This window comes from Thunnus albacares, chromosome 20, assembly GCF_914725855.1.
Source record: "Thunnus albacares chromosome 20, fThuAlb1.1, whole genome shotgun sequence".
Classification (NCBI taxonomy): Eukaryota; Metazoa; Chordata; class Actinopteri; order Scombriformes; family Scombridae; genus Thunnus; species Thunnus albacares.
This window is the reverse complement of record NC_058125.1, coordinates 9,808,878-9,825,883: the sequence shown is the minus strand read 5'-3', so window position 1 is coordinate 9,825,883 and position 17,006 is coordinate 9,808,878. Positions and strand designations below refer to the sequence as shown.

General features: G+C 42.2%; 1 protein-coding gene across 1 annotated transcript; it reads left to right on the top strand.

Annotated features, from left to right (window-relative positions):
- Positions 1-3,415: 3,415 nt before the first annotated feature.
- fscn2b (fascin actin-bundling protein 2b, retinal) lies at positions 3,416-16,012 on the top strand. The gene is made up of 7 exons (XM_044337823.1): positions 3,416-5,833; positions 6,177-6,275; positions 6,364-7,090; positions 13,428-13,584; positions 14,166-14,287; positions 14,419-14,586; positions 14,781-16,012. Exons 2-7 carry the CDS (start codon positions 6,183-6,185, stop codon positions 14,984-14,986), a joined length of 1,473 nt encoding a protein of 490 aa, XP_044193758.1. The 5' UTR covers positions 3,416-5,833; positions 6,177-6,182; the 3' UTR covers positions 14,987-16,012.
- The last annotated feature ends 994 nt before the right edge of the window (positions 16,013-17,006 follow it).

The following is a 17,006-nucleotide window of genomic DNA, read 5'->3' as shown; positions in this document are numbered from 1 at the left end:
GTTATTAACTCTTTCCTACCACACAGGAAGGAGCTGCTCTGCCCATAAAACACAAACCCGCACTGTAATAACCAAATGTGAATTAATGAATGATTCAGAGGCGGTTTGTTTTTAGAAAGGCGATACATCAGTTAATCCGGACTGTTTCAAAGCTTCGTTTCAGACACATTTAAAGAAAAGCGAGGGTAATGTACTGTACTATACTGGAGCCCGTGGGGCGAATAGAGCAGCCTGCAGCTTTTTAAGCGTGCATGTTGCCCTGGTCATAATCAAATCAGCATGCAAGAAAACCAATGGGATTAAAAGCACATGAGAAATGCATGCTTAGCAGTGAGGTATAACCCACATTTACACATTCAGGCTCTAAAATTGTGGGTCAAACCTGCTCCTGTTATGCCATACAGGCTGCACTACATGAAAGAGAGACACGCTCAGGTACGGGGACTGGAAATGATTGAAACAGGGGGGAAATACTCCTCCCCCGCTCCTCTCGTTTTAATTGCACTGATGTTTTACAGTTGATAACGCTTTCACGTGTTGTTGACGCCGTTCAGTTTCTGCAAAGTCCCCCACCACCACCCCCCAAAAGGAAGAGACATTAAAAGTAGCCATTTTAAATAGCACTATAAAGTCCTTCCCTCCTACGCTATGCAGTCACACAGGCACCAGCATCGACAAACCAAGCATCAATCTTCTCGCTCTCCTTTTTTAACCTCCAAAAAATATATAGGCAAGCTTCTCATAAAGGGGACAAAGTAGAAGGCTGACACCGCCTCTTAGTGGTGGCTTTGGGAATTACATTTGAGAGTATGCCAGGTCAGAGTGTTTGTGTGTGAGTGTGTGTGTAAGGATGCAACTGTCTCAGCATGCAAGGAAACTGCAATTAAAACGTTTATTTTTCTTAATACAGCTCCTAAATGGTTGCATTTTTCATTTTAAATGCAATGAATCATGAATTAAGACACAAATATAAATGCTCCCTTATATATTAAAGAGTATGGTCTAGGCCTGCTCTATGTGAAAAGTGCCCTGAGATGACTTTTGTTGTGATTTGGCACTATATAATTAAAATCGAATTGAATTGAATAGAATATTCTTTAATATTGTCCATCCCAAAAGTGTGTCTTAGGAGGAGATAAGTTTAGGTAAAGGGATCAAAGCAGGGGGGGGGGACAGGTCTCACACAGAAGAAAACTCCTGCAACTTTCATATTGGAAAGAGGCTGAAAGGTGTGAAAGTATGTTTGATTCATTTGCATCGAAAGATGTTCTCCTTTTCTTCTCTTGAGCTGACATTTCAGTCAGATAGCAATTACAGTTTGTCACTGAAGCTCTTGCGGGTGACAGCTTCCTCAGACTTATTTTCACCCGTTATCACCCCCATTCATGTAAAAAAAAAATACATGTAACAGCTAGAAAAGGGAAAAGAAAGAGAATGATGTAGACGTGACTTGTCATTTTCACTGTCAGTCTCATATTTAGATCCTCTTTTTATTTGTGCCATGTCCAGTCTCCGAGAGGTCAGATCAGAACAGCCAGAGGTGGATGATATCAGGATGGTTCTAACAACAATTAGACACAAAATTAGCTTTACATAAAGTCTCCAAGTATTGTGCATGTGTATTCTGAATTCAGATATCTTTGGAAAGAAATAATGTAAATTCTTTGACAACAAACAAGGACCTTTGGAGTTTTGTCAGGTGTTCTCCATCTTGAAAAAACAGCTGTCAAAACAACTTCCTGGAGATTGTTTTTTACTTTTTCCCTTAAAAGTACCTTTTCACCTCAAACAGGGCAAGACAGTTTAGAAAACAAAATATATAACAAGGTTAGAGTGTTTTCTTGGTTAGCCATGTTTAATTGGATGACAGGTTGTTATGTAATGCATAAGTATACAATCTGGGTCCTGATACAACTTGATTTTTGCTAAAACTAAGTCAAAAGGTGTCAGAGATAAAGGGAGAAAGAGGAGGAGTAAACAGAAAAAGACATGAACTAAATGAAATAACTGCAGAACCCTTTTACTGCTTGTTTTGGCGTGCTTTGCAACAAGGACAAGCAGTGGACTCAAAGATCTGATCCAGCTGATCTCTCTTTCATCCAGTTCACAACCTCTGGAATTGAAGTGAAGACGAGAGACAGGAGGGAGGGAGGGGGGAGAAAAGTGGGAATAGGATGACTGGAGGAGGAAAATGATGAAGATCATGGATGTGTGTGTGCATGTGTGTGTGTGGGAGGGGTGTCTGTAAGAGTAGGGGGACACCGTGGGGTATGAGGCAGCACCCCGCAGTCCCAAGTAATGGCAGAATAGAACTTAATAGGGTAGAAAAAGGCTGGAGGCTGTTAACTCAGAAATGGTCATTTTGAATTCCCCATTCTCTCTCTCAATCACTCTCTTCCCTCTCATCCCGTCTTCCATGCACCTTCTATATCTTTAACTTCCCATCCCTGTCTGCCTGTATAATTTTCCATCTCTCCCACCATTCACCTTTCATCTGTTTCCCCTTCCTCCCTGTTTCCTCCCTTCACACTCTCATCCACTTCCTCCAGTTCTTTCTGCTACTTCTTGTGCTTCATCTGCTCCTCTACTGCCTCTTCTCCATCCTTCCTTCTTCCCTGCCTCATTCTCTCCTTTCCTTCCCTTCTCTTCTCACCACCCTCCCTCCTTCTCCTCCTCCCTCTGTGTCTCCTTGGAGGAGGTGTAATGATAGCTATTTGAGTGTCATCAGAGGACCGCTGTAATGGCTTCTAAAGCACCATCCCACGGTTGCCACGGTGAACCTGGCACAGCCGCACGTCCCAGAATAAGGGTTGAGAAAAAAAAAAAACATCTGGTTGGCTATCGACAGGCGTCACCGTGCCGACGGCAGCAGGAGCGCCGGCACATCAGCAGACGATGACGCAGCCCCTGGGGGCCACAGAGAGCGAGCTAATGATGCGTGGGATAGGATACATATGAGGAGGAAGTACAGTAATAGTGATAATAGTGATAGTAATGAAAATAATAGCACTGATAACAATAACAGTATATGACTTTTTTGATTTGTGAGCAGTGTGTCTGCTCCCCCTCCTACTTCCTTTTTTTTCTTCCACCATTCTCTGCTGTATGTTTTTATATGTGTGAGCATGCATGTGTGTGTGTGTGTGTGTGTGTGTGCACATGTGGTTGTATTTAAGAGACAGTAATAGAAGATTTTGAGTATATGAATATGGGATGTGATTTACAATTCATTTCTGTTATTTTAAGATAAGGAGTTGAGTTCTCAGAAATAATTGCACACACATACACATATGCATTCACACTGCAGCTCCTCTTACCAGGCGGAGATCAGATGGCTTCTTCAAGAAGACAAGCAGGTGAATGTTTATAGTGAACGGATTTCATCCACATCAGTAAGCCTGTTTCATAACAGACAGGTAGACTTTAAAGTTTTTAAAATGCTTTTGTCCAGATAGATTTCACAAATAAGATGTGAAAACGTAAACTTATTGTAACCTGCTATTGTCCTTCAATTGTCCCCTTATTTTAATTTGACTGGCAATTGACAAGTTGAAAGAGAACATAACCGTATCAAATCTTAGAATAAGATGAGTTTGCAGGGTTCCCATCAGACTGTATAGTCCTGTACTGGATCTGTTGTCTGCAGAACAGGGACGCCCTCTGTAGGTTCAGTAGAGCCTGGGGTTGTACTGTATATCGTGAAGTGAGTTGTATTGTTTTGCTTTTTATTTGTCTAATTGCAAGATTCAATATTTTTTTAAAAAGTTCCTCTCATCTTTTAATGCCATGTATGTAATAGAGGGGTCACCAGTACAAATATGGCAAGCTGGCCTTCATGATGAGCTTTGAATGATTCATTAAATATTCTCACTTAGATATCAACAGTTGATTTAAATCTCTAAAACACTCACTGGTTATCATTTTAATTAGAACTTTTGATTACCTATGTCCAGCAAACATATGACAAATATGACAAAAATATGACACAAGATGATTTTGTTTTGTCTGTTTTCTGTTTCATTTTACATTAAGTTTTTGCCATGATAAATTCTGTAGGGATAGAATAAAAATGCCAGTTGGAAATCCTTTTAACAAGCCTCATTACAGCAAAGTTTCAGACTAGAAACAGGGAAGCCAATCTCAAGTCAGCACCTCAGAAAAGTTGGATGTCTGTCTCTTTTAGTGTTCCAGGAATGGACTCAGTGAACAATCACACCACTCATGTCCTTCAGTATCTGTGTTTGCGTGTGTGTGTTTGTGTGACACGCATTGTTTATCACATTTTGTGTAAAGTGCAGCAGTTCAAGTCCGGGTCAGAAGGAGTAAATCTTTGGGTGGGTGGGTGTTTACTATGAGCCCTGAGACCCTCCTCTGACCTTTGTGTGTGAGTTTGTGTGTGTATATATGTGTGTGTGTGGTGATGACATGCATGTTGCTGTGGGTCAGTGAGTCTATGTGCATGTTTATAGCCATTGACAAGCAGAGGGGGGAGCATATGTGTGTGTGTGTGTGTGTGTGTGTGTGTGTGTCAGAGGAAATGGGGAGGGGTAGTACCGGTAGATTAGCCAGGTTGGGATGATTGGTTTGAGGATTAGATGGATTCAGGAACAGACACGTCTGTTTACTCTGCAAAGAAGACTTATAATAGGCTGATTGGCAAGGTTGATTACTCACACACACACACACACACACACACACATATAAACACACCCATATGTTGATTAGCTTGTTATTGTTGCCATCTCCTTTCCCTTTACTTGTCTCCCAAATTCAGATGTAAAGTCCAACTCCCTCAACCTCTCAGACACATTTCCCATTAGGACTGATCCAGAGAGCTTGCAATCAGAGAAGGTGTGTAACTAAACCCCACAGCATAGGCAGGTAAGGGGAGCTGCACTCAGGCAACTACCCCAAAGGCATGGGGGGTGCTCTGGTTACCCGACACTGTGTGTGTGTGTGTGTGTGTGTGTATGTGTGTGTGTGCGCATTGTTTCTACTTACCTGTCTTTATGTGTCAGAGAGAGAGGCGAGGAGCAGAGCTCAGAATAAAGCAGAGAGGCAGAGAAAGGCAGGATTATACACATGGCAGGTTAGAGAAAGGCAGCGAGAGAGAAGGAGAGGATGGGAGGAAAAAGCGACAGAGAGAGGCTTAAGATTACAGAGGCAAGCACCCTTTGTTGCTGAGTTCAGTTGTGATGGACGGCTTATGTTTAGAGAAAGAGTGAAGGAGTCTTTCAATGCACTACCATAAAATTTGCAGGACCGCTGAGGATGTTCTTCTTCACTGATCAAACTTCTGTCTAACAAATGAGGAACCTGGACTTCAAGGAAGGAGACGAAGAAGAAGGTCAGAGTGTTGAATGTGATAGAAACCTGCAGAAAATAGGAAGCAAATGAGCAGAAGGAGGGGGAAAAAACAAAACCTCAGGGAAGTCAAGTCTTGGGGGACCTAGTGATTGAGCCTTCAGAGTGAATAACACGTCAAGCTAGAACAGGAGAGACGCTGGATGAGAGAGCACTGTTCAACAGCAGAGAGGCAGTAAGAGGAGAGGAGGAGATAAGCAGTTGAGAGCAAAATTTGTGTACAAGGAAAGAGAGGTTGACGCCGGACTCAGGACTGAAGAGAGATCAGGGTTGGTAGAGGGGTTGTGGTGGAGGGGTGCTGGGAGACCCGATCAACAGAACGTGAGAACCCGCAGGAGAAGCAGAGGAGAGGGGCAGAAAAGAAGGGAAAGAAAGAATTACAAGAGGACGCTTGGCGAAAGAAGCCTCTTAAATCTGGGAGCTGGAATTAGAGCCGCAGAAACTACAGAGAGGAAGCCACAAAACCACAGTAAGTAAATTAGGAGAGCTGTGGCTGGAAAAATGTATAATGAAGCCATGGGCGGGGGAAGGAATTTGTGGTCTTGGGAGTGCTTTATATACTGTACCTTAATGAATTGATTTCCTGTCTTTAAGACTTTCTCATTTCATCATTCTCCATGACATCACCTCCATCCTTACTCCTTGCCTCTTAAAAAAAACATGTATTCCCCCTTTTTTATGCATTCCCCTTTCTACTGCATCCTATTTGAGGTCTATTTACCCCTGTCTTTCTGATTTCCCACTATTTCTCTTCCCACCATCCCCAACTTCTCTCACCTTCCTCTCGCTCTGCCACCTCCTGATTTCTGCAGTTGAAGATGCCGTCAAATGGGAATCGTCCCCTGAAGTTGCAGTTCGGTCTAATCAACCATGAGGGTCGCTACCTCACAGCTGAGACCTTTGGCTTCAAGGTACAAACATGACATCTACATATGAAATAAGCACTTTGACATTGTTGTATAGAACAAGACTTTGAGGGATACCTTCCTTGTCCTTCAGGTAAATGCATCTGCACCCAGCCTGAAAAAGAAACAGATATGGACTCTTGAGCAGGACTCTCAGGACACCCAGGTGGTCTACTTGCGCAGCCACCTGGGACGCTACCTGACCTCCGACAAGGATGGCAAGGTCACCTGTGAGGCCGATGGGCACAATTCAGACTGCCGCTTCCTCATCGTGGCTCAGTCAGACGGCCGCTGGGCCCTGCAGTCTGAGCAGCACCTCCGCTTCTTCGGCGGCTCTCGGGACTACCTGTCCTGCTTTGCCCAGGTAATAACAGATGCTGAGCTGTGGTCAGTGCACCTGGCTCTACATCCACAGGCCAACCTACTGTCTGTGGCCCGCAAGCGTTACGCCCATCTCTCCATGGAGGATGGCGAGATTGCTGTGGATCTGAACATTCCCTGGGGAGTGGTAGCACTCCTGACCCTTGTCTACCTGGACGGGAAGTACTGCTTAAAGACCTGTGACAGCCGCTTCCTTAGTAATGATGGGAAGCTCTTGACAGAGAGCGGCAGGGCCACAGCGTACACACTGGAGCTGAAGTGTGGGAAGCTGGCCTTCAAAGACTGTGAAGGGAAGTACTTGTCTCCTATGGGGCCCACAGGCACCTTGAGGTCTGGGCGGTGCTCCAAACCAGGCAAAGATGAACTGTTTGACCTGGAGGAGAGCCACCCGCAGGTGGTTCTGATGGCAGCCAATGGGCGATATGTCTCCATAAGACAAGGTAGGAAAACACAGACACATCATCAAGACATGGTTTGATTTTGCATTGCACGCATTCATGCACAAACTGCAACTCTGGCAGTCTGCTAGGATCCTAAAAGTCTGATTAAATGGACAAAGGTTGACCTTATGTGCCACTAAGGGTGGTCACATGAGCCTTCTGATGACATACACTGACCTACTCATATACATAATGAAGCAGAGGGGCAGCAACAACTACAACTACTACAGTTACTACTACTGGCCCATATACACTTACTGTGCACTGATACACCCCCATAAAACTGAGCTTACAATGTACAGGAAGTACATTAACTGGTGGACATGCGGAAAATGCATGGTCTAGGGATTCGGCCACTCACAAATGACTGGCAGCTGATAGGGAATTCATCATAATTATGGGTAATGTAGTCTGCACATCAACTTGTGCATCAACATCACATTGGATAGTTGGATCTTTCCAGGAAGACAAGATAGATGAGGCTGATATGAGAGACTATCAGCCTCATCTGGGAGACCTGAGACGAATACGTCATTGGTTTTGCAGGGCTGCCCACTGATATAGATCAGTCCAATGTCTGTATGAAAGCCTCTGCCAGTGAGTGACTTGGCCAAATGACAGATTTATTGTGTATCCATGTTGGAAAGAATTATGTTACCCAGAATATATGTATTTCTCAACTTGTGGAAAAACCTATTTTCCACAGAATTCTATTTTAATTGTCCAAGGAGTTTTATGTGTCAGAATGGGTTTCATATCAATAAAATGGTGGTCATTTCTTTATAGAATGTAACAAATATAATAAGGGGTTGGTGAGTAGGACATTGTTTTCCCTTTCTTTGACCAAATAATCTATCATAAATGGTGATCTCTCAAAAAAAAAAAAGCCTCTCATTCCTTCTCAAATGTATGCCTTGGCTTTGTTGGGTAATGGTGTTAACACTATTTTCTTTTGCCCCTTGGGCTTACTGAAACAGCTGCTTGGAACATATATGCTGTACAGTAATGCTGTGTTGATACTTTATTATGTATTTACTCTTCAGTCTTGTGACAGGGCTGTTGGAGTGGGTTATTTGATCAGCATGCAGTCATGGCAGCACACTACTATACGGATGGATTACACCTGCTCCACATTGGCTTCAAAGTTATTCCTTATGAAAAACAAGGCTGAATTTCTTTGATCAGCGTAAAAACAAGAAAAACTGTAATTGTGAGGGTCATTTTACATCTAAACAGAAGTGCACTAGAAGTACTTGCCAAGTGTTCAGTTGCTGATGGTTGAAAGGGGTTTGCTGGTCTGATTTGAAACTGGATTTGGGGTGGATTAGCATACACCAACAGTGCTTGTCAGCATACTTGGCTATGACACCCATACGCAGGCTGCAGATTCTTGTCTGCAGGGTCGAGTTACTCCAGCCCTGGGTGCTGTAACTGAATCTTTCCACGCTCATTGTTCCTGGTTAGCAGTGGGAGCTGCAGGCAGAAACCAAATGACTGGGAGCACTGTAAACTGATTGGTTAAAGGGAAGGAGTGATAAGGTGGAGTATAGAACATATATTCAGTATAGAGTAGCCTCATGTATGCATTGTGTGCATGCATTTACAGAAACACTTACATCATGCTCAACACCCCGTCTCTTCTACACTCTTCCTTTCCCTTTCTCTCTTCCTAACCTCATTCTGCACAAACAAAAGCTTTATCTTTCTGCAACACACTCGCCCACACACACAACCATACTGTCCGGCTGTGGTGAGTGGTGAGGTGAGGTGTGTTGAATTATTGATGAAGTTGGCCCCTGTTCCTGGAAGGCGAGGGGGGAGTCTGCTTTCAGAAACTCAAGCTGCCTCTCACCTGGGGCCAAAGCTTCTGCCCCGCCGAGCCCCCTAATCTAACCCGCTAACCCCAGCCTCAGTCAGAGTGCTGCTGAAAATCAAGGAAACACATTGTTAAAGACGGGGTAAATATGCCGTATTTAGCAACCGAAAAGAGACATCAAGATACCAGACAAGGTTTTTTTGTCATTGTATATGTTTTGCTGCTACCTCATTCCAGTTCAAGCTAGTAGATTGAAAAGGCTTAAATTAAGTTCTCACATATTTTGCCAGGCAGCACAGTTCATGGCACAAAATTATAGCCAGTAATCATGTCATAGACTAGCTATTGATAGGCAACAAATGTTCAGTAGATACCTTCTTCAGCAGCTTGTTATTTTGCTTGCACTTGGTAACAATGAAAAAAATGAGCGAGGGAGCATGGATTATAGTTTGCAACCAACAAGGATGAATTATTACATTAGACTAAAAGTGGGATATACTTACAAAATGGAAAATATTTAAGTGCCAGTCCCCAAACTTGTGTAAATATACCTTGTTACCTTCAACCTCTGGGTTCAACATGATGATTCAAGGAGAAAAAGGGGGAAATGGAAAGCAGAGAAAGGAGGATACACATGTAGGAGGACTCTCAAAGGACTTAAGAACAATAGGAGTATGTGTGGAGACAGGTGGGCTCTTCATCCTCCCTAATATCACCAGTGTCTTTACACATAAATTAGCACCTCCGTTTAAGCTCCCTCCAGAGCAGAGGAGTGATGTTGGCCTTCTGTTTTAAAGTGAGTACAAATGTAGTAAATGGGTCTGTGATAAAAGAGGGTCAGCTGTTATAGGGTTGAATTTTCTATCTGTTCTGAGTTGCTCTGTAGTGCCTGCAGTGTGTGTGTGTGCGCGTACGTGTGTGTGTGTGCCTTAACATGTCATGTAGATCTGTCATCATGTCTCTCGTCACCTCTCAGTGTTTCTCGGGTCTAAGTGGTCCACTCTGCCCTGAAAGTGAAAAAGAGATGATACCCCAAAGACACAAACTTTCCATTAACACACACGTTAACATACACACATACATACAGTATATACACACAGGATGCATGCATGCACAGACACACACACACATACACAAAACCCAGGAGCAGATAAGCAAGAAAAAAATGAAGAGACTGAAATAAAACAACAGAAAATGCAGTTGTGAAGGATAAAGGATTGGGAGAAGGAAGAAAATAAGGGACAGGGGGATAGTGGAATCAGCTTACCATTAATAATAGATGTCAGAGCCATCCATCGTTGATGGATTAGTTAGGCCTGCTCCACTTGCAGGCAGCAGGTAGGACAACACCAGAAAGTGGAGCTGGATCCTGGGTCTGATCCAAAATGTGGCACTACTAAGGATACTGTGCGTGTGTGTGTGTGTCTGTGCAGATCCACCGGGGAGTGTATTGATAGGTCTACTGTTCAATGCTGCATAGTTTAACAGTGATCATGGCTATGATGACAACATCTTATTTTGTATGCTTGACCAACTGGTGTTCCAAAGATGGTCATCAACAGAGCTATTGATATCCTCAGATTGGTAGCTTAGATTTCAGCGTATCCAATCTCTTTCTCCCGCATTCTCTGTTTCTTTTCTCTTCCTCCATCCTTCTCTCCTTCCTCTGTCTCCTCGTCTCTCATCTATCAGATAGTGGCAGTGAGGTCCCAGCTGAGCCCTGTCTGAGGATAATTTCTGGGTTGAATTAGTGTGAAATGGACACATGGAATAGGTAGACAAAGCATGACATTGAGTCGGGATGAAAGAGAATGAGAGTGATGGGCCCCCAGGCGTAGGTGCAGAGGAGAGGGGCAGAAATTTATGCTTCAAATGCACTTAAGATCAATGATAATTTAACCAGACAGTTGTATGACCTCATGATATCTAGTTTATCAAGTGTGAATAAGATGTGATTAAAGCGTCCAGGTAGCTCGGTAACCATGACATCTTTGTCGCGTGTCATCCCCCTTTCTCTCTCCTTCAGTGTGTTTCTATGGTCTGATATTAAATTGAAGCAAAAAGCCTCAAAAGAATCTTAAAATAGATGGAATTAGACTGCTGAAACAATATCTAGAGCTTCTTTTTTTTCTGTCAAAAAGGTGTTTATCCAGGCTGGTACGTGCAGGTATGTGCATCTGCGTTGGATTATGCAGATGTAATTCACATCCACCACTTGATGGAATGTATCATGCTGAGCTCAGATTTATTACTTGTGATAAGTCTACACTAACAACACATCTCCATAAAATGTAGGCGAAACCTGGCTTGACCTCAGTAAGGACATGCAGACAATATCTTTGTCATATATTTTTATGGATGGCAATGTCAGCCAGCCAGTCGGCCAGTCCGTCCTCCACTTTGTTCCAGACTGAAATATCCCAACAACTATCAGATTGATTGCCATAAAATTTCATAAAGACATTTATCATTCCCACATGATGAACCCTAATCACTTTAGGGAACCCTTGAATTTTCCTCTAGCACCACCATGAAGTTGACATTTGTAGTTTTGAGAGAAATTTCTCAGTTGTACTTTGTGTTTAGTGCTAATTTGCAAATGTTAGCATGCTAACGCACTAAATTAAGATGGTGAACGTAGTAAGCGTTATACCTGCTAAAAAATCAGCATGTTAGTGTTGTCATCGTGATGTTAGCATGCTTATGTTTGCATTTAGCTCAAAGTACTGCTGTGTATGTACAGTCTCACGGTTGTACAGACTCTTTAGAGAAGTCAAAGAACTGTATTGTTCTTTGTAACCCGTGAATTATATTTGGATGGGTTGAAATTACATTTTTCTGCATCTTTTAAATGCAGTCACCTAAAGACACATATGGTTTCAATCTTCTTTTTTTAAAAACTGAGCCACCATTGTCCAATAGAGTTTGGTTCCTATTGGATAAATAAAACTATCTCTCTACATATGGTTATACTTTGGGTGTCCAATATTTGTGAAAGAGAAGCAACTTAAAACAACTCTGTTTGTCGCTTATACATATAACATTTCAGGCTGCAACAATATAGTTAGTCAATGTAGATACACTTTTTTGCATATACTCCCTATGTTTGATCATTCATAGCTCAGTTAGCTTGCGGGTTGAGAGGGGTTGGTAATTATCTGTACATCCTGCTAAGTGTGGACCATGAAATCCTTTATTCTTTCATTGAGGGGATTGAGGGATTGGACGGGTAGCACTCGAAAGCTGATTATATCAGAGCCCCACTGTGAAGAGGGCAGATAGGCAGGGCCGGAGGTGGGGTGATGGTGGGAGGTGTGGGTTGAGGGGGTCAGGGGGTAAGGAGGGAGAGGTGGGGGAAGGGAAGAAGGTTGAGAATGATGACGAAAAGAGAGCAGGGAGAGATAAGAGGGGGGTGAAGCATACAGATAGTTATTAAAGGATTAAGAAAATGTATTTGGGATATTATTGGATGCAACTAATTTAGAATTTAGCCTTCTGCAATCTGTCTCTTGGTGGTGAGACAAACAATTGCTTTCTATACTTCTAACAATTATGATAATACTAAGGATTAGCCAGTAAATCACAAAGGACTGTATCATAAATGAGTAAAGGTTCAAACTATAACTTGTCGTTAACATAATGACAAAAAAAGCTAAAACAAAAAGGTATGATATCAAGGTTATCAGTCATGATTGCAGCATATGGATGAGAGTGATATAAAATACTAAAGTTGCCTATTGACTTGTAAACCTGGAAGTCAAACCACTAAGCAAAGCAGAGCGGGATGGATGTCTCTGTGTTTGTGTTGGTTTGAATTTCTCACATGTTCGACACCAACTCTGTTACATGTGTTACCAATTAAAATGTTAAAATAATTGGTTTCTAAGCGGTTTCTATAAAATGTTTGTCAATCAGAGGTGTGACTTTTGTTTGAGTGTAAAGTAGTCTCAATGTAATTGATGCAGAGCATTGCGGTGAGAGTGTCATCTCTGTATGGCTGATAACACATATTACTGTGAGAAACATGAGAAACATGCAAACTTGTCTCCATAAGATTTTCCTTCATGGTTAAGTTTAGTGTTACAGTGCATTTATTTTATACACTGTGTATTTTATCCCTAAATGCATCAAGACCCACTATTACTGAACATGTTTTTACCCTAAGAAAGCTTTATGCTTGGCATGTCAGATCAAGTGCGCAGTTTAAGACTGAACCACTTAAAAATAACCTAACATCCCGGGATCAGACGTGATTACCAACTCTTTCATGCTGAGCCAAGTTCAATACAACAATACAACTTGATTAGCAAGCTGCTATGGTGCTGGTTTCCCAAACTACTACTACAACTTATTCAGCAGTAATTGCACATATGCAATATGAAACACTGACATGGAGGGGGAAATTGACTGTCAACAAACACTGTGAGCAGCAGTTGATGGATGCATTCCTCCCACCACTACATAGCCCTTGAGTTTTCATGCTGTATTAATGAAAAGATATGCTCACTCTGCCCCTCCCAGGAGTAAGCCTCGCAGCCAACCAGGAGGATGAAACGGACATGGAGACGTTTCAGATGGAGATTGACAAGGAAACCAGGAAGTGTACGTTCCGCACCAGCCAAGGGAACTACTGGGCCCTGGTGGCCCACGGAGGCATCCAGAGTACTGCCACTGAAATGTGAGTGAATGCTCATATATAGACTGTACAGAGGAAAATGAATAAATCAGCTCCACATTTCATATCACAGATATTTGTATACAAAGGAGACTGTCCTGCATGTCTGCATTATGTCACTGGCTAAACTTGAGTGACCTTTTTGAACTTACTGTCTAAACATGTGTTTAATCCAATGCAACGCTCTGCTATTCTCTATACATTTTGACCTCAGAGTTTATAAGTTATGAAAGCAAATACTCCCAAATGTTTTATAATAAATAACAAAGTGGAACCTATAATAATGTCTGTCTGTTATGTCTTTATTTATCAAAAACACAATGTGACAGCTAAAACTTCATGTAGGTTAGGATGGTTACTTCCATATGATGCCAGACAATAGTATGTAGTGATAAATTGCTCCTCCTTACCATCACTGGTTTTCTCACATGATCTCTGCTCCCTAAACATCACGTCATCAACTCAGATTTTATAATAAATTAAGTCTCACTTTGTATGCACTCATTATATATTAACAGTATTACCAAGAGCACTTCAAGGCAGGGAAAGTCTCACCTTCTCTCTCTTGTGATGCCCATCTTCAGGTCAGCAAGCACCATGTTTTCAGTGGAGTGGCTTGGCCACAAGGTGGCACTAAAAGCCAGCAATGGAAAATACATCTGCACCAAGAAGAATGGCCAGCTACTTGCTGTCAGTGATTCCCTAGGTTTGTTCCACTGCTTCTTCCTTTTCTACCCAACTTTTCACTAATGTACCTCCTCCCCTCGAAACCACATCTGACCTCTCTAGTTTTCCCTCTGATTTTATTTTCATGATTTTGCTGTCATCTTTTGTCAGGTGAGGACGAGCAGCTCACTCTGAAACTGATCAACCGGCCCATGCTGATCCTGAGAGGAGAGAACGGTTTTGTCTGCCACCACAAGAACTCCAACACGCTGGATGCCAGCAGATCCGTCTACGACATTTTCACCCTGCAATTCAGTAATGGGTCCTACCACATTAAAGGTCAGGACACACCCACTCCAACAAGACTGATTTAATCCCAGTATCTCTTTTGCTCTCGTCTCTTAAACTAAGATCTGTTTAAGAAATGAGAAACATCAAGCGCTAAATAAAACACAAGTATAAGTTGTTTGAGAAGTTTCAACCTGTTCAGAGCCATTCACCAGCACATTCCTACTCTGTGTGACTTCCTGCAGGTGTGGATGACCGGTTCTGGTATGTGAACAGTGCCGGGCTGGTGTGCTCAGACGGCGAGACCCCTGAGGATTTTACTCTGGAGCTCCTGGAGCACGGCCGCCTCGCCATCCGCGGCAAGAACGGCAAATATCTGCGTGGAGACCCGGGAGGTACACTGAAAGGAGACGGACTCAGCCTTAACAGCTCAGCTTTGTGGGAGTATTAATGCAGAACAGAAGCGAGGCCTAAAACTCTTACTCCTGTTATCATAGAGGTGACTGCTAGTCACCACTGCTGGGCCAGCATCAATACTTTATGGAAAACTAAACTCTGTGGCATTATGAGGTGTTGTTGCTCCTCAGCGATGAGGTGCAGCCTCTACTGACTTCATTCCACTCTTTTCCTCTTCCCTGTTACAACAGAGGACTCACAGAGACAACAAACTCATACAGGGAGGAGAAAGTGCAAGAATGCATATTGAGCCAAGAAAAGTCTTGATGAAATGAACAGTGTTTTGAGCCACTGCTTGTTCTTAAAACAGCAAAATTGGTGTGACTGAACATTAGAGTTTTTGTGTTTTTACTTAACATTTTTTTCCAATTAGCGTTTGCTGAACGATTAAATTGTTGTCTGATCTTAAAGATTAAAAAAAAGTCTTCCTCTCAGTCAAGACATTTAGATTTCACAACATCTTTTCAACCCCTGCAGATGTAAAACGAAGCATCATTGTCATTACAGGTATTACATGAGTGACTACAAGGAAACAAAGTGGTGACACAGGTGTGTAATGACACTTGTCACTTATCCAGTCCAAGAAGTGAGTCAGTAGGCCATTTGAGACAGTCACCATTAAGCATGAGGTCACCTTTTAAAGGAGTTCAGTCATTAGCATGGTGCTACTGTCTGAGGATGTTTATTAGCAGACAAGAATGATTGGGTTTCTAGTAATTGCCTGTAGAAACAGAAGAAGACTGTAGCCAAGACTGTACTGTATATGGTAGCAGAACTAATTGGATCATTTTAACCTGCAGCTGGATGTGGGAGGATTTTTCATTTGTCTCTCTGTTATGTTTTTCTACATTTCTTCTTTCTTTTATGAACTTAGAGATAAAACAATAAACTTGTATGGCTGGTTATGTTTTGTTTTAGTAATGCTGCATTTCTATCAGGATAATAACAATCAAGGCTGATTTAAGGGCACTTTCACACCTTTTAGTTCTGGTCCAGTTCATGTTATGAAGGCTGTAACTCAAGTCAACAATACAATAACCAATTACAAAGTACTACTTTGTGTAATACGCTTTCCTTGTGACTACAGGTAAACAACTGGAATCTGATCATCTACATGCACACGTATTTGTAAAATCTTCAAAATAACACAGTGTGAGAAGGAAAAATCACTTTTTGGTTGAACTGCCCACCAGTCATGTACATCCTATAGGGCCATAATCTGTGATTAGGGGTCACAAGTAGACACTGCATTATTTTAGGTGGTCACAAGCCCAAAGAAGTTGGGAAGAACTAATATAAGAAGTATTGAGAATAACTTACTTGGAAATACCTAAATGTGAAAATACTCCGTTACAGGAGTAATGTAGTTCTGTATTTATAAATTACTTAAGTAAGAGTACAATAGTATCAGCAGCAAAATCAGAAGTAAGAGTAGTAGAATGACCCCTGAAAAAGTGTTTTATTACATTGGATTGGAAGTTACTGCTGATACATTACAGTGTAAGAAGCATTTTAATGGTTGAATTGAAGCTAATTGTACTTGGGCATCATGTAAAATCACGATCTTCAAGTAACTTAAGCTGTCAAATATATGTTGTGCAGTGCAAAGTGCAAACCAGATAGAGATGTTCCTGGGTGTCCCTGTGATTCAGGAACTTTGGACATGTGGAGACCAGCAGCTTAAACAGCTTACAGTTTGATGCAAGCAGCCATTGCTGTTGCTGTTTTTATGACTTTCATGACTTTTTAAGCAGCTGCTGCCATGGTGATAGCAGGAGGTGCCAACAGTTTCTCACCAGTTATGGTTGCTGTTGTGCTGGTTTTCTTTTTTGGACAGTTACTGGTGGATGAGATCATTGTGTCTCTCTCCAGGTCGGCAACTGCTTTTAAGGAGATAACTGCTGTTACAGCACGATCATTAACAGGAACTGTTCCTGCTGTAGTACAAGCAGGCTTAAGTGCTGATGTATTGTTCTTAATTTGAGCTCAAAGAATCAGTAGGGGCCCAAATCTCA

What these genes read in the sequence shown, in the direction of transcription:
- fscn2b (XM_044337823.1), top strand. Translation starts at nt 6,183, where the DNA reads ATGCCGTCAAATGGGAATCGTCCCCTGAAGTTGCAGTTCGGTCTAATC. An exon ending in CAGAGTACTGCCACTGAAAT is followed by an intron (nt 13,585 to 14,165) that starts GTGAGTGAATGC and finishes GCCCATCTTCAG; the next exon opens with GTCAGCAAGCACCATGTTTT. An exon ending in TGGGTCCTACCACATTAAAG is followed by an intron (nt 14,587 to 14,780) that starts GTCAGGACACAC and finishes GACTTCCTGCAG; the next exon opens with GTGTGGATGACCGGTTCTGG.